This window comes from Melanotaenia boesemani, chromosome 5 (assembly GCF_017639745.1).
Source record: "Melanotaenia boesemani isolate fMelBoe1 chromosome 5, fMelBoe1.pri, whole genome shotgun sequence".
NCBI classification, from domain to species: domain Eukaryota; kingdom Metazoa; phylum Chordata; class Actinopteri; order Atheriniformes; family Melanotaeniidae; genus Melanotaenia; species Melanotaenia boesemani.
Window position 1 is genome coordinate 29,552,834 of NC_055686.1, and position 25,413 is coordinate 29,578,246.

Below are 25,413 nucleotides of genomic sequence, written 5' to 3' on the forward strand. Positions count from 1 at the left end.
TATACCTCTACCTTCCTCCTCAGTTCTGCCTTTGTAATGAAAACAGAAGCTGGTTTTGCATCTTGAAGTAAAATGCATGATGTGGTCTTGAAGACAGCACATGTTGCTGTAAAATCTCAGTAAACTTTTCTGCATTAATGCTGCCATCACAGAAAATGGAAATGATACGACCCCCATGCAGAGCTGGAATGCAAGTCAGACCGGGAGTCATACACTTGCCCAGGCCACCTCAACTCATAATTACATACCAGTCCAGTGCATTTCTTTGCTCTATCTCATCAAAACACTCAACAGGACTCGTTTATTAATGAGGGCGTGATTGGGAGGAATGGCCCCCCTGATCTGAATCCTAGTGGTGTTTTGTTTTTGGACTTCTGTGCTCGTCATGGATTGTCCATAACGAACACATTGTTCAGGCATAAGAGTGCCCACGTGCGCACTTGGCACCAGAACACTCTAGGCCGCAGTTCGGTGATCGACTTTGTAGTCGTATCAACGGACTTGCGCCGCATGTCTTGGACATTTGGGTGAAGGGAGGGGCGGAGCTGTCAACTGATCACCACCTGGTGGTGAGTTGGCTCAGATGGTGGGGGAGGATGCCGGTCAGGCCTGGTAAACCCAAGGGTGTTGTGAGGGTCTGCTGGGAATGTCTGGCAGAGTCCCCTGTCAGAAAGAGTTTCAACTCCCATCTTCGGCAGAGCTTCAACCATGTACCGGGTGTTCTGTGCCTCTATTGTTGAGGCGGCCAGCCGCAGCTGTGGCCGCAAGGTCATCGGTGCCTGTCGTGGCAGTAACCCCTGAACTTGTTGGTGGACACCAGCAGTGAGGGATGCCGTCAAGCTAAAGGAGGAGTCCTATCAGGCCTTTTTGGCCTGTAGGACTCCAGAGGCAGCTGATGGGTATCAGCAGGCTGACCTCGACTCGGGACATTGTGAGGCAGTGGAAGGAATACAGGAAGACCTTCTCAATCCCACCAACACGCCTTCCGATGAAGAAGCAAAGTCTGGGGACCCTGGTGTTGGCTCTCCCATTTCTGGGGCTGAGGTCACTGAGGTGGTTAAAAAGCTCCTCGGTGGCAAGGCCCCAGGGGTGGATGAGGTCCGCACAGAGTTCCTTAAGGCTCTGGATGCTGTAGGGCTGTCTTGGCTGACATGCCTCTGTGGCATCACGTGGACATCAGGGACAGTTCCCTTGGACTGGCAGACTGGGGTGGTGGTCCCCCTCTTCAAAAAGTGGGACCGGAGGGTGTGCTCCAACTACAGGGTTATCACACTCCTCAGCCTCCCTGGTAAGGTCTATTCAGGGGTGCTGGAGAGGAGGGTCCGTCGGATAGTCGAACTTCGGCTTGAGGAAGAGCAGCGTGGTTTTCGTGGAACAGTGGACCAGCTCTACACTCTCTTCAGGGGCATGGGAGTTCGCTGAACCAGTCTACATCTGCTTTGTGGCCTTGGAGAAGGCATTCAACAGTGTCACCCAGGGACTCCTGTAGGGGTACTCCGGGAGTATGGGGTGCCGGACCCCCTCGTACGAGCTGTCTGGTCCCTGTACGACCATTGTCAGAGCTTGGTCCGCATCGCTGGCAGTAAATCAGAGTCGTTTCCGGTGAGGGTTGAACTCCGCCAAGGCTGCCCTTTGTCACCGATTCTGTTCAGGGTGTTGAGGGGATCTGGTTTGGTGGCCTCAGAATTGGGTCTCTGCTCTTTGAGGATGATGTGGTTCTGTTGACTTCATCGGGCTGTGATCTTCAGCTCTCACTGGAGCGATTCGCAGCCGAGTGTGAAGCGGCTGGGATTAGAATCAGCACCTCTAAGTCCGAGACCATAGTCCTCAGCCGGAAAAGGGTGGAGTGCCTTCTCCGGGTTGGCAATAAGGTCCTGCCCCAAGTGGAGGAGTTTATGTATCTTGGGGTCTTGTTCAGGAGTGAGGGAAGGATGGAGCGGGAGATCGACAGGCGGATCGGTGCCACATCTGCAGTGATGCGGACTCTGCATCGGTCTGTCGTGGTGAAGAGGGAGCTGAACCAAAAGGCAAGGCTCTCAATTTACCAGTCGATCTACGTTCCCACCCTCACCTATGGTCATGAGCTGTGGGTAGTGACCGAAAGAACAAGATCACGAATACAAGCGGCCAAAATGAGTTTTCTCCGCAGGGTGGCCGGACTCTCCCTTAGAGATAGGTTGAGAAGCTCGGTGATCTGGAAGGGGCTCTGATCAGAGTCACTGCTCCTCCACATCGTAAGGAGACAGATGAGGTGGCTTGGGCATCTGGTCAGGATGCCTCCTGGATGCCTCCCTGGTGAGGTGTTCCGAGCACAACCCATCGGAAAGAGGCCCTGGGGAAGACCCAGGACACGCTGGACGGACTACATCTCTCAACTGGACTGGGAGCACCTCAGGATCCCCCCGGATGAGCTGGTGAATGTGGCCGGGGAGAGGGCAGTCTGGGTTTCCCTGCTTAGGCAGCTGCCCCCGCGATCCAGCTCTGGATAAGCGGCAGAAGATGGATGGATGGATGGATGGATGGTGTTATGTTGAGCTAAACAACAATAAGCGTGTCAGGGAAATTCACTTCTTATTATTCTCATATGCATCTATCTACATATTAATGCAATGATTCATATTAATTCCAAGGTTAATTTTCATCTGAGAGTGGTACCAGAGAGCGAGCACTCATCAAAATCTGCTGTACAATATTTTAACACAAAAAAAGAAGAAGCCACTTATGAGGCGACAACTTGTGTCTCCAGTCAATTTTCATCCATGTTCTGGGGTTTCATGAGGTCAGTGAGCAGGTGGAGCGACAGCAGGGGAGCACTTCATGTTTATCCTGGTAACCTTGATTTTTCCTGCAACATTTAATTAATCAAACCTGTCAAAGAATCACCACAACGCAGACGATTTGTCCCTATTAAAAATGAAAAAAAGTAAGCCTGTATGTTGTTATTTTAACTCAGCCAGAATACATTTTTTATGGTGAGAAACTCACTAATGAAAGCATTAAAACCAGTATGGTTTCAGCACGGGGTGGAGCAGGGGGCTTTTTAGTATTTACAGGAAGGAGGTCCTCAAAGAAAACCAGTTGGGAACCAGTGGTCAAGGCTATAGTCCAACTCCAGCTGCAGTCCTACTGAAGTCAGAGTTAGTTTAGATTACTCCGAACTGTTTTCAAGATCAACACTCGCAGGGATTGGCTGAGAAGGGTATGGGCTGATACCTTGAGTAGAGTAAAAACGCTCTCTTGTTAACTTCTTCAGATCCTTGTACTCTGTTGAACCTGTTATCCTGCTGCAGCATAATAAATTACATACAAGACAACTGGAGGTTTATGGAAATAATTTCCACAACAACACCATTTAGTCAATAAACCATTTAGATCCAAATTTACCATGATAAGTATAATACACCACCACCATTCAGTGCAACAGTAAAAACAAGATGTAGTCACCTTATCTCACCTCAGATAAAAGGCTGTATGACTTTAAGAGGGATTCCCAAATTTCAGGCAACAGCCCATCTGTGGGAGTATGTTTGGCTCAGCAGGACCCTCCGAACAGTTTACACAGTAAAATAAGTAAAATAATGTCATTAGCATGTAAACAAACACACACTCCTCATGATGCTGTGAAGAAAACCTTCCAACATTAAACACATTTAACCAGCAAGCTTTAAAAGCTGCAATCACATCATTTACAAGGTCATTGTAGACTTTATTATCCCACCTTGGCAAATTCAGGTGGTCATTGCACGTCTTACATCATATACTGTTATAGATAGAACACATTTATACCATAAAAAAGGATAATACATAAATATGACTAAACACAAGATAAAAAATACAATAAAATAATATACAATACAGTTAAAAGTAACAAAAAGCTTTTAAAAAGTATATGTGCTGGTAACTGATCACAGTGCTGCATGTATTTCAGGTCTGCTATATGATCTGATTGCTGCAGGCACAAAGGACCTACAGCAGTGATTCTTAACCACGCTTGGACCGCGATTGCCTCCTAAAGAACCACAAAAAACTTTCAGGTTGCACCTGTGGACTGAGAGGACCGCAGGGCCACATGACTTATCAGCTGAAGACACAAGCGATATCAGTTATCCATAACCATGAGAAGAGCCATGCAGCTTCCCACCACTTGGTGACGGTAATGTGTCAGTGAGTTGTTCAACAAACTCCAACAAGCAGAAGACCCTCAGCTAGCTGCTAGCCTGTAACCAAATTATGAAGAAGTATTTATGCGTTTATTAAATAAACTGTTTAAATGTTTGAAATGAACTATTCAGATAAACTATAAATTTGTTTACTTGAACATTTTATTGTTTTGAATGTATTTTATCACTGCATCATTTTATTCTTTCTCCATAATTTTTTTTCAAGTACCTTTTTTTTTCTGTAGTAAAATCTAATATTTGGTAGATTTTGTGTTCAAACATCTGCCTTGAGCTTTTAAATGTGTTCTTGTAAAAACAAACAAACAAACAAAAAAACAGTAATTATTTTATCAGATAACTTTTGGTTATTTACAGGTCCCAACGTTACAATTTTTCTCAGGAGAAAAATAATAAATCTTTTACTCATTCATTCAAAAACTAGTCGCAATCAAGTCAGTCTGGTGGCCGGGCCCCTGCAGGAGGGGTAATAGGTGTCAGGTGCAGTGTGAGCTGGATGGTGGCCAAAGGGGGGAATACCCCCCATTTTACAAAAACGAATTTCAGGCCCTGGACACCAGCGGCAAAGGATGCCTTTGAGCTGAAGAAGGAGTCCTTTTGGGCCTTTTTGGCCTGTGGATATCTGGAGGCAGCTGGCTGCATGTAAAGCGGCACGTGACGAGAGCTGCCCAGAGTTCCGTAAGGCTCTGGATGCTGTAGGGCTGTCTTGGCTGACACGCCTCTGCAGCATCGCGTGGACATCGTTACAGATCCCAGCTGTGGACCAGCTCTACACCCTCTTGGAGGGGGTATGGGCGTTCACCCAACCAGTCTGCATGTGTTTTATGGACTTGGAGAAAGCGTTCAACCATGTCCCCAGGATGTCCTGTGGGGGGGTGTTCCAGGAGTATGAAGTACCAGACCTCCTTGTACGAGCTGTCCAGTCCCTGTATGGTCGGGGACAGAGCTTGGTCCACATTGCCGGAAGTAAGTCTGATTATTTTCCAGTGAGGGTTGAAATCTACCAAGGCTGCCTTTTACCACCAATTCTATTAATAACTTTTATGGACAGAATTTCTAGGCGCAGCCGAGGTGTTGATGGGATCCGGTTTGGTGGACTGAGGATTGGGTCTCTGCTCTTTGTAGATAATGAGGTTCTGTTGGCTTCTATGGGCCATGATCTCCAGCCCTTACTGAAGCGATTTGCAGTTGAATGTGAAGCGGTTGGGATGAGAATCATGACCTCCAAATCTGAGACTATGATCCTCAGCTGGAAAAGGGTGGAGTGCTTTCTCCGGGTCGGGAATGGGGTGCTACCCCAAGAGGAGGAGTTCAAGTATCTTGGGGTCTTGTTCATGAGTGAAGAGTGGGCAAGACACTTAACCCTCCTTGCGTCCAGTGTTGGCATCGCTGGTGTATGAATGAGTATGAAAGTATGGTGGTGGTTGGAGAGGCTGTAGGAGCAGATTGGCTACCATGTTTCCGTCAGTCTGCCCCTGATCAGCTGTGGCTACACATGTAGCTTAGCATCACTAGGTATGAAGGAGAAGTGGATGAATAGTAGAAACAACGTAAAATGCTTTGGGTGCCTTGAAAAGGGCTATAGAAATCTAATCTATTATGATTATTATGTTGACTTCAATCAGTCGTGGTAAAAAAAGAGCTGAGCAGAAAGGTAAAGCCCTCTTTTTAAGTAGGACCCAGGCCACTGAGGGTCCAGGCCGATGAGGGCCAAGGTCACTGCGAATTGTCCTGCTCCTCCCATGAGCCAGTCTGGGCCTGACCCTATACTATCACAGAAACAGGCTGGAGGCTCTTTTTGGTCTTTGGTCTGACAACAGGACACATTTTCACTGTATGATGTTCCATGCCAGAGTCAGCATGCATAGTGTGAATGACGTAGGACCATGTGGGACCATAGACAGGAGGTAGACTACTTACGCAATTCTTAGAACCAATGAGAAACCTGAAATTCAGAAATAAGCACAAATGTCAAACTGACAGAAGCATAAAGTGCACTGGGCTCCTCTCTGCTGGGGGACGTCCCATGTTGCAGTGGGCTCCTCTCTGCTGGGGGACGTCCCATGATGGACTGGGTTCCTCTCTGCTGGGGGACGTCCCATGATGCACTGGGCTCCTCTCTGCTGGGGGACGTCCCATGTTGCAGTGGGCTCCTCTCTGCTGGGGGACGTCCCATGTTGCAGTGGGCTCCTCTCTGCTGGGGGACGTCCCATGATGCACTGAGCTCCTCTCTGCTGGGGAACGTCCCATGATGCACTGGGCTCCTCTCTGCTGGAGGACGTCCCATGATGCACTGGGCTCCTCTCTGCTGGGGGACGTCCCATGTTGCACCGGACTCCTCTCTTTCGAAGTCATTATTTTATGAACTGGTTAAATTGGACTAATGTGGATCATATAATAAATTTGTTTTAATTGGATTGTAATTGGACTGTGTCTTTAAAAGAGCCTTGAGATGACTTATTATTTTTATTTATACAAATAAAGCCGAGCTGAAGTGAATTCTATTCCATTAATTTAAACAGATTTTGCCCCACAGAGGGATTACTATGAATTTGTCATCCAATCTTTCTATGGGTCACATTTGTTAATGTTGTTAATTTCTGCTCCCAAAAAACTCATGGAGCCGCAGTGTTTCTGTTATCATGAACTGTTGAATAATCCTGGATGTTGTTTGTTGTTTTCTCATTCATTTATATTTTACACCCTGTTTTCTGCAGCTGAACATAATTACATACCACACTGTTTTCGCTCAGCATTTTGTGAATCAGTGATACTTAATGCTTAATATGAAAGTCTTTTAAACATGACCGAGAAATCCAAATATCCAGTAGCACTTTGTTGAGTCCAGATAAGGTTAAAAGTTTCTATGTACTTATTTTTATATATGCAGAACAATCAGGTTATCACTTCTGAGGTGAAAAGCTCAGTGCTGACGCTCTGACAGCTCTGCTCTGCCACCTGCTGACTGGAAATTATGCTCAAATCCTTAAACATAGGAAGTCTGATGAAGCTGTGTGTCCTTACTGGCTGAGAGATGCTGGTGTCCCAGTCAGCTGGTGGGGGAGCTGCGAAGTCTAGGCTGAGCCGGGCCAGATCCTGGGTGTTCCTGGCTCTCAGCGGGGACAGGGATCGGGATCTGAGACTGTAGGACAGAGGTCTGGAAGTGTTTTGTTGAGGAGAGCTGGTTCTGGGTCTGCTGGACCGCTTCTTGCTCTTCTTCATCACCGGCCTCTGGAAACAAAGGACAGATGCCTTTAAACATTCTGAAGAGGAAATATGGCAGTAGGACTCTAACCACCTCTAGTCATTGGCTGTCCTAAACACAACTGATCTTCATATCCCTGTGATTTATATTTTACCTGCAAAAATTTTCTTTAAAAACTTCAGTCCTGCTCAAGACTTTTCAAAGAATTTTAATCCTTTAAATGGTGTTTTGGTTTCTTCATGTTATCCTAATTCTTTGGAAGAAAAATGTTCCATTAAATCAAATTAAAGCCATTTTTTTCAAAATCTAGTAGCTATTACAAAATATAATTATGCGAGGTTAACGGTTAATTTTTATATGAATATTTAAATCACCATTACATCAGCCCCATTTACAAGCCTATGCATAAAATGCTATTAGCAAATTTAAAGCTTGATTCTAACATTGTGAAGAGAGACGTCCTTGTAAAGCCGTGTGCACTAACACTGCTAAAACGATGGCTAAATTGACAGGAAAAATTAGCCTAAATGGACCAAAATGCCCATAGAGATGCTGGAGGTTTCATGTTCTCTTAACGTTCTCAGTTACAGTCATCAGCAGATGTATCAGTGAATCACACCGTACAGCTGTAAGATAAAAAGTCACATCTTAATAGAACTACTTTTGCATTAAAAATGCCACAAAATAAATAAACGAAATAAATGAATTAAACATTAAATTGTCACCACTATGAATTAAAGAAAGGTCTGTGCAAAGTCTCATCACTGTTGTCTGTCTATAAAACTTATTGGTACATGCACTAATCATTACTTCTAATCATCATCATGTTAGTTTTGGAGTGTTTCTGTTAGCATAGTTCAGACTGGGTAGCGTGTTACACGCATGTTCAGTGTTTCACTGAATCAGTTCAGCTCAGATAAAATAATATATGTTACTGTAATTCTGACATTTACAGAGTGTCAGTGAACATGTCAGAGACAGCAAACCTGTCAATCAAAGCGGTTTGTTTGCTGAAGTATCTAAAGCCTGAGTGTGAGGTGGTTACAGGGTGTGGGCAGGGACAGCTGTAGATGGTTACAGCGTGGGTGCGGGGACAGCTGTGGGTGGTTACAGCGTGGGTGAGGGGACAGCTGTGGGTGGTTACAGCGTGGGTGCGGGAACAGCTGTGGGAGGTTACAGCGTGGGTGAGGGGACAGCTGTGAGTGGTTGCAGCGTGGGTGCGGGCGGGGACAGCTGCGGGAGGTTACAGCGTGGGTGAGGGGACAGCTGCAGGTGGTTACAGCGTGGGTGCGGGGACAGCTGCGGGAGGTTACAGCGTGGGTGAGGGGACAGCTGCAGGTGGTTACAGCGTGGGTGCGGGCGGGGACAGCTGCGGGTGGTTACAGCCTGGGTGCGGGGACAGCTGCGGGTGGTTACAGCGTGGGTGAGGGGACAGCTGCGGGTGGTTACAGCGTGGGTGCGGGGACAGCTGCGGGTGGTTACAGAGTGGGTGAGGGGACAGCTGCAGGTGGTTACAGCGTGGGTGCGGGGACAGCTGCGAGTGGTTACAGCGTGGGTGCGGGGACAGCTGCGGGTGGTTACAGAGTGGGTGAGGGGACAGCTGCGGGTGGTTACAGCGTGGGTGCGGGGACAGCTGCGGGTGGTTACAGCGTGGGTGCGGGGACAGCTGTGGGAGGTTACAGCGTGGGTGAGGGGACAGCTGTGAGTGGTTACAGCGTGGGTGCGGGCGGGGACAGCTGCGGGAGGTTACAGCGTGGGTGAGGGGACAGCTGCAGGTGGTTACAGCGTGGGTGCGGGGACAGCTGCGGGAGGTTACAGCGTGTGTGAGGGGACAGCTGCAGGTGGTTACAGCGTGGGTGCGGGCGGGGACAGCTGCGGGTGGTTACAGCCTGGGTGCGGGGACAGCTGCGGGTGGTTACAGCGTGGGTGAGGGGACAGCTGCGGGTGGTTACAGCGTGGGTAAGGGGACAGCTGCGGGTGGTTACAGCGTGGGTGCGGGGACAGCTGCGGGTGGTTACAGCGTGGGTGAGGGGACAGCTGCGGGTGGTTACAGCGTGGGTGCGGGGACAGCTGCGGGTGGTTACAGCGTGGGTGAGGGGACAGCTGCGGGTGGTTACAGCCTGGGTGCGGGGACAGCTGCGGGTGGTTACAGCGTGGGTGCGGGGACAGCTGCGAGTGGTTACAGCGTGGGTGCGGGGACAGCTGCGGGTGGTTACAGAGTGGGTGAGGGGACAGCTGCGGGTGGTTACAGCGTGGGTGCGGGGACAGCTGCGGGTGGTTACAGCGTGGGTGCGGGGACAGCTGCGGGTGGTTACAGAGTGGGTGAGGGGACAGCTGCGAGTGGTTACAGCGTGGGTGCGGGGACAGCTGCGGGTGGTTACAGAGTGGGTGAGGGGACAGCTGCGGGTGGTTACAGCGTGGGTGCGGGGACAGCTGCGGGTGGTTACAGCATGGGTGTGGGGACAGCTGTGGGTGGTTACAGCGTGGGTGCGGGGACAGCTGCGAGTGGTTACAGCGTGGGTGAGGGGACAGCTGTGGGAGGTTACAGCGTGGGTGAGGGGACAGCTGTGAGTGGTTACAGCGTGGGTGCGGGGACAGCTGCAGGTCGTTACAGCATGGGTGCGGGGACAGCTGCGAGTGGTTACAGCGTGGGTGTGGGGACAGCTGTGGGAGGTTACAGCGTGGGTGCGGGGACAGCTGCAGGTCGTTATAGCGTGGGTGTGGGGACAGCTGCAGGTCGTTACAGCATGGGTGCGGGGACAGCTGCGGGTGGTTACAGCGTGGGTGAGGGGACAGCTGCAGGTGGTTACAGCGTGGGTGCGGGGACAGCTGCGGGTGGTTACAGCGTGGGTGAGGGGACAGCTGTGAGTGGTTACAGCGTGGGTGCGGGGACAGCTGCAGGTCGTTACAGCATGGGTGCGGGGACAGCTGCGAGTGGTTACAGCGTGGGTGTGGGGACAGCTGTGGGAGGTTACAGCGTGGGTGCGGGGACAGCTGCAGGTCGTTATAGCGTGGGTGCGGGGACAGCTGCAGGTCGTTACAGCATGGGTGCGGGGACAGCTGCGGGTGGTTACAGCGTGGGTGAGGGGACAGCTGCAGGTGGTTACAGCGTGGGTGCGGGGACAGCTGCGGGTGGTTACAGCGTGGGTGCGGGGACAGCTGCGGGTGGTTACAGAGTGGGTGAGGGGACAGCTGCAGGTGGTTACAGCGTGGGTGCGGGGACAGCTGTGGGAGGTTACAGCGTGGGTGCGGGGACAGCTGTGGATGCTCGCTGTGTGATCTGTGGGGTTGAATGTGCGGTGCATTGTTCTGGAGTCAGGGGATTCAGGTTATCTCTGGATTCCTGTTCATATGTAGGTATGCATGTATAAGAAAATGATTATTTACGGGGGAATTCAGCAACATTAAACAATAAATTAACAGTTGGTGAGGAGCAGAATATCAGTTTTTTTTAAAGTATCATGAATTTTAAAAATACGACTGCTGTGAATATTATTATTATTATTATTATTATTATTATATTTATTTGTTCTGGCCTAATACAGAAGTTCTGCTCCCATCAAGGCCCACCGGAGCAATATCACAGCATTTCTGTAAAAACTAGAATGTAAAACATGTAAAAACCTGTCTATTTCTGCACTAGAGGCTTCCTTTATTTTTATCTGAGAGGTGAAAAATGCTTGTTCATCTTTCTATTTTGGGGTTTTGCAGGGTTTGGACCATTTATAACATTTCTCCATGCAGTTCCAGCCATTTCTTTATTACCAGGGGTTTATTGGGGTGAATGGTGACCTCTGCATCAGGTGAGCACTCAACGATGGTTGTTTTGGTGGAGAACTCCAACCTTGGAGCAATACCCTGGAGAGGAAGCATCAGTTTTTAATAAATTCATATTTGACTAAGTCCTTGTTTTGAGGACGTCAGAGTTTTTTTTTTTATAATAATTTAATACATGTTAAACAAAGGAGGAGCAACTGTATATTTATAAGGTGATAACCTACATATAAGTTGTCTTTATCCACATTGCCAAGAATAACAAATATTATTGTGCACTTGGTGTGTTAACCTACATGAAAGTGAGGCGCTCGCATCATCAGAACCTCCCGGTCCACTCCAGAGAACGGCGGAACAAGTTTGGGCTCCGGAAATAAAAAACTTCGAGCATCTTCTTCAAAGCTGGCCAGAGTGTCGCCCACTGTAAAATACTACCTTATGTCATTATGTGAGCTTGTTAGGACATGACACGACAGAGGAAACAGATTGTCTTTAACAATGTGAAGCCATCTTTAGATACAAAAAACTTTCTTTTCTTCATATGCAACAACATATGATGTCACACTTAATTAAAACACAAACATCTCTTAGAATCCACAACTACAAAGTTGGGCATTTGAGTAAAGTATGGAAAAGAAAACAAGGGCCACGCAGACAAAAACACGGAAAACCCTGGAAGTCTACAACTTCCTGGTGTATGGATGGATGACAGCAGTTGAGACTAAGACCCTTCATGATAAATCATGATTCTGCTCCTGGAAGCAAGAAACATACGTTTGTTGCTACATGTGTTTGGTGTAAACAAACCACAATCAGCTGTTATATTCTATCATGACTGAGATTTTTAATAGGAGCCCAGTCTATGTCATCTTCATCTGAAAGACTACTGGGACATCCTGGTGGAAGAAGATAAAGCATTATTGTTCTGTCCTTATCGTGCATTCCTTTGCTCAACTTGACAGACAACTAACAGCTTCAATGAACATCAGACGTAGAGAGTGATTTCAAAGGCTTTACTCTGTCCTTTGTCCAGTGAACATTTTCTTCTGTAAAACTGAAAACAAACAAAATGCAATTTACGTTTTTTATCTAAATATTTACTAAATATCTGAACAAAAAGATACGGTCACCTTCAGTGAACAAACTTGCTGCCATCAATAATGCATATATCCTCGTTCTATGATAAATGCAGCAAATACACTCCAGAAATGGTGTAGTTTAACCACATTAACTAACAAGAAAAACACACAACAAGATAAACATGCTTACACGTTAAACAGAAGAGACTTATAAGATCAGTCTACTCATCAATACTCACAAGCAATGTTTCTTCAAGGCAAAAACGTTTTAAGAAGGCATGTACACAGCATGCTCTGTGGATTAGCATGAAGTACTTACTGTTCCAAAATCCCTGAACTTCCTTTCAAAGTAACTCGTGGCATTTCAAAACAAACACGTCATGACAATTAGCTCAAGTTAAAAGTCAAGTCGTTGTCGTCTTCTTGCTTAGCAACCACAATCTTGACAAGTAACACAAGAAAACAGCTACAGCTTTTACCTCCCCATGAGCCTTAACTTAGCCCCTACCCTATAATCAGCTGACAGAGAAGGAGCCTAAACAACTGAAGTAAAGTGATTTACAAACCTTTTAAGTCCCACTAGTAAACTTTGGCAACCCCTACCAACGGCTCATCGTCTTCATACCATCTCTTCTCTGAGATCTCCCCTAATGAGGTTCATCAGATGTACTCCTGTACATCAGAAATCCCCTTCTACACACACTCTGGTGTATGATGGGCTAAGCTGACCATTGCTTCATGCTAGTGATGTGAACATGAGCAGTCACTACTATCAGCCATCTAGACTTCATGGCAGCAGCATGTCTTAAAGAAGCCGGAACAGAACAGTATAAAGATGGAAAGCCATAAACATCTGTAGGTGCACACAGCACAGCAGGAGTCTTAAACCAACGTACCTGGAGGAATCAGCTGCACCAGTTCTGCTCTGACAGTTTCATCTGAGGAGAAGAAACAAGCTGGCAGATCTAAAAATATCATCCCAAAAAACCATGTTCACAGATGAAAAATGAGGCTGTTTATAGTCAAGTTCTCTAACGGAGTCTAAATCCAGCACAGCGCTGCAGACAGGATCAGTAAAGCCTCCAGAGTCACGTTACATCTTTAAACCTGAACTAGGTTAGTAATATGTTTGTACAGTTCAGTTGAGGACGGAGCGACCTGGCACCACGATGAACTGGAAGTTCTACAAGCTGGTGGTGGTGGTGAGGGCCGTGTTAACTGGTGATCTCAGGAATGGGATTTGAAAAGGTTTCAGTCTGAAATGTTATCTGTTTATGTGAATTTTAAGTCTGATTAAAAGTCAGATTAACATTATTGTCATGTGTAAATGTCCTGACGCTAAACTTTTAACTTCATTATTTTATTTATTTTATTTCACTTTATATTTTACATAATTTTATTTCTTTTGCTTTCATATATATTTACTTTTTACTTGAATTTGATTTTAATTCTGTTTTATTTTTTCACATTACTTATTTTATTATTTAAATAAAATGTATTTGATTTCAGTTATTTATTTTATATAATTTTACGTTATTTAATTTCTAAATGAATTTAAATTCATTTTACTTAATTTTATATTTATTTATTTTTAAATAAAATTGATCTGATTTCATATTAATTAATTTATTTAATTCTATTTTATTTTTTTATTTAACTTAATCTAATTTCCATTTAATTAATTTGATTTAATTTAATCTAATTTATTGTAATGCTTTTTTAATTGTAATAAATTCAATTTTACATTATATTATATTATATTATATTATATATTTTTATATTTTTCTAATTTATTTTATTTTTAATTTAATTCACTTTATTTCACATTAATTTACTGATATTTTATTTAATTTATTTTAAGTTATTTTTACATTGTATTTTACTTTATTTTTATTTCAATTTATCTACCTATTTTAACATTTTATTTTTTAATTCAAACTCATTTAATTTCATATGATTTACTTTATAATATTTTACTTTATTTTAATTCTTATTAATTTACCTTTTAAATTTAATTTAATTTAATCTAAACATTTTCTGAGTGATAATGCTTTGACTTACACTCGAGCATCACAGCGATGTCTCCAGGATCGAATGCATGTCTGAAAATCTACAGAAAACATTGATGAATGTATGACTTGCTGTACTCAGGTACAATTTCTGAGATGAGTGATAACATGTGGCCCTCAGCTATCTTTCTCCCACATGGACAATGGGTAAACGTGCCTTTTCAAAGGTCATCTTCTCATGAAACAGCAGAGGAAAGACGGCGGGGAGACTTTCAGAGTGGCGGTACTGGCCCATGAAGCACATGCTGATGTAGATATCATCTCTGGCTGGCAGATGGACTCCAGGACAAGAAACCTGGAACACAGGAGCAAAACATAACGTGAATGTATAAGTTAAAGAAGGCGTAGAGGTCAGATCTGATCTGTGGTTGAGCTGCGTTTCCCCAGTCTACCAGCAGAGAGAGACAACAGTCTTAGATTTTTCAGGTGGTCCTTTAAAAGAAACTTTTCCTCCACTTCTTGTTTGTTTGTTGTTTTTTTTTTCTTTTAACTTATTATTTAGAAAAGTTAAGACTCATCAGAGTGCAGTTATTGCTCAGTACGACTCAAGAGAAGTTTTACTTTCATGTCTGCTGTTTGTGATTGAACCATCAGATTACATCCTGAAACATCTTAGTAACAGAAATAAATCCACTCATAGACCACTTCACCAGGTCTGCCTTCTAGTAGGACTGAGATCTGGTGGCTGTGGAGGCCGTTCCAGTGAACTCATTGAAGATGATCTGAGCTTTGTGACATGGTGCATTATCCTGCTGGAAGTAGCATCAGAAGATGCTCCACTGTGGTCATAAAGGGATGGACATGGTCAGCAACAATACTCAGGTAGGCTGTGCTGGTTAAACCAGGCCATGTTGGTACTAAGGGGAACAAAGTGGGCCAAGAAGATGGATGGATCCATGTTTTCATGATGTTTCCAGCAGATTCTGAGCCTAGCATCTGAATGCGGAGCTGAAATGGAGACTCATCAGACCAGCAACGTTTCTCCATCTTCTATTGTCCAGTGTTGGTGAGTGTGTGTGAATTGTAGCCTCAATTTCCTGTTCTTAGCTGACAGGAGGCACCCGGTGTGGTCTTCTGCTGCATCCTGGTCCAAACAACTGCTGCTCGCAGGATATTTTCTCTTCTTCAGACCATTCTCTGGAAACCCTACAGATGGTTGTGGGTGGAAATCCCAGTAAATACTAAGAGCAACAGCCCTGCCATGTTCAAAGTCTCTTAAATCCCCTTTCTTCCTCATTCCGATGCTCAGTTTGAACTTCATCGTCTTCACCATGACTGCATGACTACAGGCTGCCGTGTGATTGGCTGGTTGGATAGTTGTGGTAAGGAGAAGCTGAACAGGTGGAGCTAGTAAAGTTACTAAATCTTCATCCTTCACTAAGACAATAGGCATAAACACACTTTCCCATTAATTACTGGCTGGTTCATTGATGTGCTGTCACATCCAGTCTGGTACAGAATTATTTAGACTCAGATTTGGTTTCTGGTGCTGTGTACCACATTCCTGACTGATGGATTAAAAATTAATTAACTACTGTTTAAAGGCAAAATGCTCTTATAATTCTTGCCTCTGATTGGCTCATTACAAAGTTTCTCCTTCACCACACTAACAGCATTTCAGTGGCTGCTGCTCCTGCTGGCTGATATGTGTGTGTGTGTGTGTGTGTAGCACAAATGACTTTTAGCTTAATTTATTTCCTCGTTTTCTTTTAATTACATTCGGTAAACCAGAGGTGTATGTCCTAAAAATGACCAACAGCTGTCCAGTAACCGCACACATTAACTTGTTAGACCAAGAAAAAGGTGAAATGGCGAACAAAAATGGCTAAATTTATGTATTAAATTCAAGTAATTTTGGTGCATTAGGTGCATTCCGAGTTTTAGCGACACTCAAAGCGCGTTTGTTCCACATGCTCGCAAAGATGCCAGTTTAGCTGAAGCCAAAAATAAATTCATACGAGAGAAAAGCTCGTGGTTAAAAACAAACTCTTTTTACCGCTCGAAGCTTTATTTCAACCACCACTTTCAGCGCTTTCCCAGACATTACGATCTCTAGCGAACTCTTCTAGTTTACTGTCGTCTACACGTTACCTTGGAAACAACAACTTCCGGGTTTAGTTGCTAGAGCAACCAAGACTAACCTCATGCCATTGTACACTATATAATAGTGAAATACATAGGATCATGTACACTGCTCAAAAAATAAAGGGAACACTAAAAGTACACATCCTAGATCTGAAGGAATTAAATATTCTTATTAAACACTTTGTTCTTTACATAGTTGATTGTGCTGACAACAAAATCGCACAAAAATTATAAATGGAATTTAAATTTATTAACTTAGTTATTCATTTATTAATTTGGAGTCACATACAAAATTAAAGTGGAAAAACACACTACAGGCTGATCCAACTTCGATGTAATGTCCTTAAAACAAGTCAAAATGAGGCTCAATAGTGTGTGTGGCCTCCATGTGCCTTCCTACAACGTCTGGGTATGCTCCTGATGAGGGGGCGGATGGTTTCCTGAGGCATCTCCTCCCAGACCTGGACTAAAGCATCCGCCAACTCCTGGACAGTCAGTGGTGGATGGAGTGAGACATGATGTCCCAGATGTGCCCAGTTGGATTCAGGTCTGGGGAACGGGCGGGCCAGTCCATAGCATCAATGCCTTCGTCTTGCAGGAACTGCTGACCCACTCCAGCCACATGAGGTCTAGCGTTGTCTTGCTTTAGGAGGAACCCAGGGCCAACTGATGAATAAGGAGATGTGGGAAAGTTGAACCTCAGGCAAAAATGTCTCTGGATGCTGACTTGAATAATAAAAAGAAGTTTATTACAAAAGTTCAGACATCAAAACAGATTTCTGCAGAAAAATCTGGAGGTCCCAAAACCAGAATGAAGACCTAAAGACCTGATGTACAGTTCTGTCTTATATAGGGTTTAAACAAAGAAAATTCCTCAGTCCTGTGTCCTCCAATCATAGAGTTTGCATATAGGATGCTCGTGTGCATAGATGACATGTTCGTGTGTGAATCCAGTCTGTAGGACAGAGAACCTTATATGGTAAAACTTGAGTGTGTATCATAAAAATGCTATGCTTAGATCCCTCACAACCACACCAGCATATGGTCTCACGAGGGGTCTGAGGATCTCATCTCGGTACCTAATGGCAGTCAGGCTGCCTCTGGCGAGCACATGGAGGGCTGTGCAGCCCCCCAAAGAAATGCCACCCCACACCATTACTGACCCACTGCCAAATTGGTCATGCTGGAGGATGTTGCAGACAGCAGAACGTTCTCCACCGCGTCTCCACACTGTCACGTCTATCACATGTGCTCAGTGTGAACCTGCTTTCATGTGTGAAGAGCACAGGGTGCCAGTGGCGAAGCTGCCAATCTTGATGTTCTCTGGCAAATGCCAAACGTCCTGCACGGTGTTGGGCTGTAAGCACAACCCCCACCTGTGGACGTCTGGCTTCATACCACCCTCATGGAGTCTGTTTCTGACCGTTTGAGTAGACACACATGCACATTTGTGGCCTGCTGGAGGTCATGTTGCAGGGCTCTGGCAGTGCTCCTCCTGTTCCTCCTTGCACAAAGGAAGAGGTAGCGTTTCTGCTGCTGGGTTGTTGCCTCCTACGGCCTCCTCCACATCTCCTGATGTAATGGCCTGTCTCTTGGTAGCGCCTCCACGCTCTGGACACTAAGCTGACGGACAGAGCAAACTTTCTGCCACAACTCACATTGATGTGCCATCCTGGATGAGCTGCACTACCTGAGCCACTTGTGTGGGTTGTAGACTCCGTCTCATGCTACTACTAGAGTGAAAGCACCGCCAGCATTCAAAAGTGACCAAAACATCAGCCAGAAAGCATAAAAACTAAGAAGTGGTCTGTGGTCACCGCCTGCAGTGAAACTGATTGTCAGTCAGTGTTGCTTCCTAAGTGGACAGTTTGATTTCACAAAAGTATGATGGACTTTGAGTTACTTTGAGTTACTTTGTGTTACGTGTTCCCTTTATTTTTTTGAGCAGTGTGTGTGTATACCACACCCACCTCAAACGTCCGACCAATCACACAATACTTCTTAGAAATGGCATCATTTGGTTCTCGTGGCCTCAAAAACAGGAAAAAAGTTGCCACTTGTCGCAGAGGACATAACAGCCTTCAGCAGGTCTTCCGGGATAAAAGTTGCCATGTCTGTTGGTCTTTCTCTCCTCTCCACCCGAACAGGTCGAGGCAGATGGCTGCCCTCGTCGAGCCGGGTTCTACCACAGGTTTATACTTCCTGTTAAAAGGGAGTTTTTCCTTTCCAATGGCATGAGATGACGTTGTGAAGTGGCGCTATACAAATAAAGCTGAAAGACAAGAGTCAACGTCTGACTGACTTTTACTGGCTGGAGAGATCTCACAAAAGACACGGGATGAAGACGATGTCGGATTATCCGTTGTTAGGGGAGATCTCAGTTAGATCTGCCAAAGTTCAGAAGTTTTGGTTTAAAGGGGAAAAAGAATCCACTAATCCACCTTTTGTACTAAGCTCACCACAATAAAAAGACTCCTGGATTTCAGTACTTATCTTTTCACTATGTCTCAGTTAACTCAAGTCTTACGGTTTAATCTATACACTTCCTATAAAAAGTTTTTATTTCTATTTTAATTTTTTTCTTACCGCCTCCATGCTGTTTTTACAGAGTTTTATTCACCAACAAAACTTCCTTGTTTCCACAAACACTTCTTGTAATTTTCTCTGAAGAATCCATGAATTAATGTTTTTGTATATTCATAAAATCAACACATGGATGTGGGAATAAACACGTTCAGGCTTCACCTTTATGCTGTTTGAAATCTTTTAGGTCGTTCCATTTGGCACACTTCTGACAACTTCAGCCTCCAGGTCCAAAGCAAAAATAAGGATAAAAAATTAAACGGTATCACGCTGAGATCAAAACCTGCAGTAAACCATAACACACCCCCACTGGAGCAATATAAAACTTGAATAAATATCTAGAAGAAAAAACAAATATTTAACAGAAACTTCTGCTGGAATAAAAAAAGAAAGAAAAATCAACATTTTCATTTGGAGTTGTCCTTTTGTCCAGCGTTTTCAGCTCCGGTTTGCTCCGTTGATTCGGGATCAGAGTCAGAACTGGAGCCTTGTTTATCCTGAGTGTTTGCTCCTTCCTGGTGTAGGGCCATGGCTCCTTTTCTCTGCGGGAGGACGGTGAAGAAGGCCTCCTGCCAGCTGCCCTTCTCCAGATATGCCAGGATGATCTCAAACACTGCAGGACAGATTAAAACAGGCCTTCAAAACCTCAAATCTCCTGCATTCTTCGCTGTATTATTAATGTTTTACTCTTGTGCACCCCTTGATACACTTTAGTTTTATTTTTATTAATGGTAGTGGGACAATATTTAGCTATGGATCTGCGATTTGGGGTGAAATGCACTCTGCAGCAACCTTTTACCCTTCAGACATTTATGCACCATTTTTATACTATATGTTTATGATCCTACTAAAATTTTAGCATTTAGTCTTTTACATACGGCCAAGCTCTAATATGGTGTTTGGATTTAATTATGTTTCTTAGAGCAGGTTCCTGGTTCAGAATAAATCACAATGAAGTTAAATTTAACAGTTTACTGAAATTGCATCTTTCCATCTTGCAGGACTTGAAGAACCTCTCTACCAACGTTACTGTCAGTTATTAACATATCCAGGAGTGTAATAATCCTTCAAAAAAAAAAAAAGATCCCACTTTGCACTTAATACATGGAACATATTTCAGATTTTGTGTTCATCATTCAAAACATGAGTTTTTAGTCCCAAAATGTCATTAAAGGAATAAAAATTCATTTAAAAACGCACATTTCTTCATTAGTTATCAGAACTGAAGTTGGTCAAAAGATTTAATGTAAATAAATGAATATATAATATTTTATATTACTTTAATATTTACTTTTTGGAACATTTTTCTCTTGTCTGAAGGGTTTAAGGCTGTGTAAGGAAAAAAAGATGGAAAGCTCCTCACCATGGTTGACTGCCAGAACCTTCCGACTGTTCATTTTGACAAAGCTGCTCAGAGGAAGCTGTGCATGTTCGATTCCCAGCTCCTTCGCCCGCTCAAACGTAATTCCCTGCAAACCAAAATCCCTGCAGGTTAACTTCAAACCAACCCAGTCAGCACCTGTTGCAACCAGTGGGTTGCGGCAGCCGGACGGACCTTGTGGTGGTTGTGGTCCACCAGGCCTCCGATCACATAGGCCTTGTTTTGGTCCAGCTCCTGCAGCACGTTGGGGGAGTCGGAGGTCAGGTACACCAGCTCCTCCTTGGCTACAACTTGGCTGTAATGCTCTGTTTTTATGAAGATGTCCTGCAGAGAAACAACACATCACACTGCTGCTCAACCTGTACACTGTTCTCTGGTCCCAAGATCCCACTTTTACTTTATTTCGTTGCTTTATAACTGAAACTGTTCTGATGCCATGATTGGCCAAAACATGGAACTTTTTCATCATCATAACCTGCTGCATCACCACTGTGTTATTACCTGGAAACAAACTTCTCTGAGTCACTGCATCAGAGAACAGGTAGAGTTACCGAAAATGAAACTATGGCAACCACATTAGCTAACCAGCCAATCACATGGCTGCAACCTAAAGTGTAACCCTCCGCTGCAGAGCTGACTCGTGATTTATGTCTTCTGGGACTAATTTGTTTTACATCAGGTTTTTTATTAGAACAGAAAACAGTCTGATTTTCATAAATCATAAATTAAACATTGAGAGAAAGTTTGCTGCCCTGAAGCCAAACGTCTGTTTTACAAGCTCATAACTTATGATTAAGGATCAGATCCTGTAATTACTCTGATGTAAACGTCTTCATTTTATTTTCATCCCGGCTGAATAAACGACGGGAGAAGACGGGGTATGTTGTCGTTTACCTTCCAGTTGACCCATCCTCTGTCCTTTTCGTCCATGCTCTGTCTCAGCTGTCCTCCCAGGCTCGTTAGATAAAACTGGAAGCAGACACGCATCACATCTACACCTGGTCTCAGAGTGCGATGCTGATCATAAAGGTGTTACCACCGACCTGAACCGGATGAGAGGCTCGTCTGTTCTCAGCATAGCACCGCTGGATCTGTTTGTGAAGCTTCCGGACATCCTGAGGAGGCAGAGGAGTTATGTTTCTCCCATCGTGCACCAGGAAAAGACCAGTCCTTTTTCAGTCTCTCTACCATAACGCACATGTTGCCCTGCAGTTGTTTACCTTGATAAGCATGAGGTCATCGAAGCTGCAGTCCACCACCAGCCGCAGAGCGCTGGGCGTCACCTCTCGACGTGGACGTTTCCTGGAACTCTGGCCATCTCTTCCCTCCTGATCCCGCTGATTCTGCCTCTCCTGTCGATGCTGCAGCTTCCTCTCCTTTCTTCTCTGCCTGCAGTCAAGACAGGACAGACATCTAGTTTATACTTGTCTTGAAGTGTTCAGAGGAGAAACGTTCCTTATAGAGAACTTATGTCACAGGAAACTCATTTAACTCTAAACCTCCATCAGATCTCCCCAAGGTCCATCTTCTACCACCAGCAGCGTAGGTGTGTAGCTCTGCGGATAAACTGTGATGGATAGCTACCCTTTAGGTCAGGGCTACTCAATTCGGTCCTACGAGGGCCGCAATCCAGCAGGTTTTCCATGTATCCCTGCAACAACACACCTGAGTCAAATTAGGTGGCTCTAACAGCCAATCAGGTTCTACACAATGACTCATTAATTTGACTCAGGTGTGTTGGTGCAGGGATACATGGAAAACCTGCTGGATTGCGGCCCTCGTAGGACCGAATTGAGTAGCCCTGCTTTAGGTGATTTACGGAAGTTTTCCAAGCATTTCTATCCCGTCCAGGAGGTTTACAATCCAGCCACTAAATGTAGTTTTATTCAGAGACTCTATCTGGTAAATCCACAATGATCCATGATAACAGCATTATTTATCACATTTCATCATAAAAAGATCACTATCACTACTGTGTTGCTAAGAGACCTCTATTTAGACCTGGACATGATGATGAAGCCACTTCCTGACAGACTTTCCACCAATCAGAGAGCTTAGATTGACGGTACTATCCAATCAGGAGCAGCCAAAGATCAACCAGTGAGCAGAAAGTTCTATGTGTGTCTGAAAAGAAGAAAAATAATGCTCCTCTATGGCTGGAATAAAGCCAAGAAGATGTTTCTGATGCACGGTGGCGCCACAAAGCAGCTGCTACAGACTGGTTTATACTGGAATTAAAAGCTTCAGCTTCTACAGACTGGTTTATACTGGAATTAAAAGCTTCAGCTTCTACAGACTGGTTTATACTGGAATTAAAAGCTTCAGCTTCTACAGACTGGTTTATACTGGAATTAAAAGCTTCAGCTTCTACAGACTGGTTTATACTGAGATTAGAAGCTTCAGCTGCTACAGACTGGTTTATACTGGGATTAAAAGCTTCAGCTGCTACAGACTGGTTTATACTGGGATTAAAAGCTTCAGCAGCTACAGGCTGGTTTATACTGGGATAAAAAGCTTCAGCTGCTACAGACTGGTTTATACTGGAATTAAAAGCTTCAGCTTCTACAGACTGGTTTATACTGGGATTAAAAGCTTCAGCTGCTACAGACTGGTTTATACTGGGATTAAAAGCTTCAGCTGCTACAGACTGGTTTATACTGGGATTAAAAGCTTCATCTGCTACAGGCTGGTTTATACTGGAATTAAAAGCTTCAGCTGCTACAGACTGGTTTATACTGGGATTAGAAGGGTTTGAGTGGAATAAAGATAGCAGAAAATGGTCTGGAGTTTTAAGGGTTAACTGGCATTTCTCTAGCAGGGATTAGAGAATACTATTTACCAGTTTTTCTCAGTCTGCGTGATGTGTTTAAGTTTCCTGACTAACACGCCTGATTTTAAAAAAAAAAACAACGGAGGAAAAATACTGACAAGCACTGGTTTATGCAAACCATCTGTGAACAGTTAGCTAAAGAAGGATGTGCCTCCTTCCACCACCGTGCTGACAGCTGCTATGAGGCGTTTAAGGACCAAACATGTCCACTCTGGACTAGTCTGTCCAGAGGACCTGGTTCCAGAAGTCTGCTGGTTTGTTCAGGTGCAGCTTTTCGCTTTTTAGAGAGAAGAGGCTTTTCCCTGCAACCTTTTCTAACAAGACATAGTGGTTCAGTCTTTTTCTAACTGGACTTTCATGAACTTTAACATTTGGCATGCTAACTGAGGCCTGGAGAGTCTCAGGTGGAGCTACTGGGTCAGGTCTTGGGCTGATCCTGCTGGGACGTCCACTCCTAGAAAGATGGACAGCTGTCTTGAATGTTTACGATTTATTAATCTTTCTCTCTGTAGGACAGTGGAATCCAGACAGTTTATAGTATACTAAACACTCTTCTAAGATTGATTAGATCATTTCTGATGTCTTTCCTCCTTGGCTTTGTGCTTTCACGCACATCAATCCTGCTTTAACAGAAGTGATGGGCCTGATGACCATCAGTTAATAACTGCCTTTGAAAAGCAGCGACTAGCTGCAGCTTCCCCGCTTATTATCATAGGAAGCTACATTTTGATTCTCACACCACTTGTGAAAATGGTTATTGTTTAATAAAAACTTAAAGTGTGACATAATGTGTTGTTGTATGTCATCTGATAAGGACTATAAATGACTGTTATTTACCCAACCTATGTAAGCAGTGGGGACACGCTACTTACTTTCGCTGCTCCCTCTCTTCCTCCCACTTCTGCTGCTTCAGAAGCTTCTTCCTCTGCCTCTTGGACAGGGTTTCAACTTCTCCATCACCGCCTTCGTCATTTTTATCTTCGTTTTCATTCCCCTGCTGAGCAGAAGCCTCGTTTTTCACGCTGTCATCAGCCATCTGTGAATAGATGACTGATGTCGCTGTGTCAGCTGGGTGATGTTAGCTTGCTCAGCAGAGTTCACGAGCCGCATTTACTGACCACAAACACTTCTTTTCTGTTTTTAAAGAAGATTTTTTTTGTACTAAACAGCCCGGATATGCACACAGCCAGTCACACGAAAACTACACTAACTATCTCATCACGCCGCTATTCCACATGATGTAGTTTGGCGCATATGTGACGTCACTAAAGAGCGCCGAAAGCCTTCACGTAAAGGGAACAAAAAACAAAACAAAACAAAAAAAAAAAACAGAAAAAAGAAACATATATACATATATATATATATATCAAAATCAAGACATCATAATGTAATTTCAGAGCTGAAAAAAATCATAGATCTTAATTTATCTTAAATAATGGATACAATTATGAATAAATAAATAGATAATGAAATGCACAGGGCACATAAAAAGCATTTAAATCACAACAAAGTTCCCCAGCAGTGAAAACTACTTCAAAGCTGGGTCATTCTCCACTAACTTGAGAGAATTTACAAAAAATGTAAACAAAGTTTGGTTTAATTTCTAAAAATATTAATTTGAGAATAAATTAAAAACTCAAATTAAATTAATGTTAAAAAAGGTTTTAACTCCATCCACTTGTACCATCCAGAATTCCATCCACCTGGACCATCTGGACCATCCACACCTCCATCCATCCGGACCATCTGGACCATCCACACCTCCATCCATCCGGACCATCCAATGTATCACAGCATTCATCAGAGAATAAAACTGGTAGAAAATGAGTCTTTGCGTATTTCTGAATCACTGCAAACGTTCTTCTGAGTGATCATTGGCTAACGAAGGTCCAGATCCTGCATTAAAAACCTGCTGCTCATCAACTGATGTCTGTTTTTTCCTGACGGAGACTTTCCTCCCTTTGCCCTTATCTGAACCAGCATCACTCATTTATTAACAGCACCATTATCTCGCTGAAGTTTTTCTGAAATGTCCAGTCTTTTCATTCCTTTTTTAAAAACTGCTGAACTATTTTTCATTTGCAGAAAAATCCTTCTCTTCTCCAGCCTGCAGGGAAACTGGAACTGTCTCAACCAGGTGGAACAAGCACCTTCAATAGTTTCCCTTTAATTAAGCTCAATTAAAGATTAAACATGTTTGAGATTATCAGTCTAAACAGACACAATAAA

At 44.2% G+C, this 25,413-nt stretch overlaps 2 protein-coding genes across 5 annotated transcripts in view; both read right to left on the reverse strand.

Moving 5' to 3' along the window:
* Nucleotides 1-18,572, reverse strand: part of spata6l (spermatogenesis associated 6-like) — a 29,832-nt gene extending 11,260 nt beyond the window's left edge. For 2 of the 4 annotated variants that reach the window (XM_041984522.1, XM_041984521.1), the window contains exons 1-7: nt 16,302-16,387; nt 14,463-14,600; nt 14,298-14,346; nt 13,133-13,174; nt 11,454-11,578; nt 11,149-11,241; nt 7,203-7,409 (exon numbers count right to left, since the gene is read on the reverse strand). In XM_041984522.1, coding sequence (XP_041840456.1) covers nt 7,203-7,409; nt 11,149-11,241; nt 11,454-11,578; nt 13,133-13,174; nt 14,298-14,346; nt 14,463-14,600; nt 16,302-16,349 — 702 coding nt within the window. In that variant the 5' untranslated portion in view covers nt 16,350-16,387. Of the gene's footprint in view, nt 1-7,202; nt 7,410-11,148; nt 11,242-11,453; nt 11,579-13,132; nt 13,175-14,297; nt 14,347-14,462; nt 14,601-16,301; nt 16,388-18,360 lie in introns of those variants that run through there. The other 2 variants (XM_041984524.1, XM_041984523.1) reach the window with 2 other exon arrangements.
* A 537-nt stretch (nt 18,573-19,109) lies between these two features.
* trmt10a (tRNA methyltransferase 10A) lies at nt 19,110-24,439 on the reverse strand. The gene is made up of 7 exons (XM_041984528.1): nt 24,057-24,439; nt 21,575-21,743; nt 21,398-21,469; nt 21,249-21,323; nt 20,529-20,678; nt 20,337-20,442; nt 19,110-19,586 (listed from the first exon to the last, which is right to left on the reverse strand). The coding sequence occupies exons 1-7, from the start codon at nt 24,218-24,220 to the stop codon at nt 19,381-19,383; spliced, it is 942 nt and encodes a 313-aa protein (XP_041840462.1). The 5' UTR covers nt 24,221-24,439; the 3' UTR covers nt 19,110-19,380.
* Between the last annotated feature and the right edge of the window lie 974 nt (nt 24,440-25,413).

What these genes read in the sequence shown, in the direction of transcription:
- trmt10a (XM_041984528.1), bottom strand. Translation starts at nt 24,220, where the DNA reads ATGGCTGATGACAGCGTGAAAAACGAGGCTTCTGCTCAGCAGGGGAAT. An exon ending in GAAGAGAGGGAGCAGCGAAA is followed by an intron (nt 21,744 to 24,056) that starts GTAAGTAGCGTG and finishes TCTTGACTGCAG; the next exon opens with GCAGAGAAGAAAGGAGAGGA. An exon ending in TGGACCACAACCACCACAAG is followed by an intron (nt 20,443 to 20,528) that starts GTCCGTCCGGCT and finishes TTTGGTTTGCAG; the next exon opens with GGAATTACGTTTGAGCGGGC.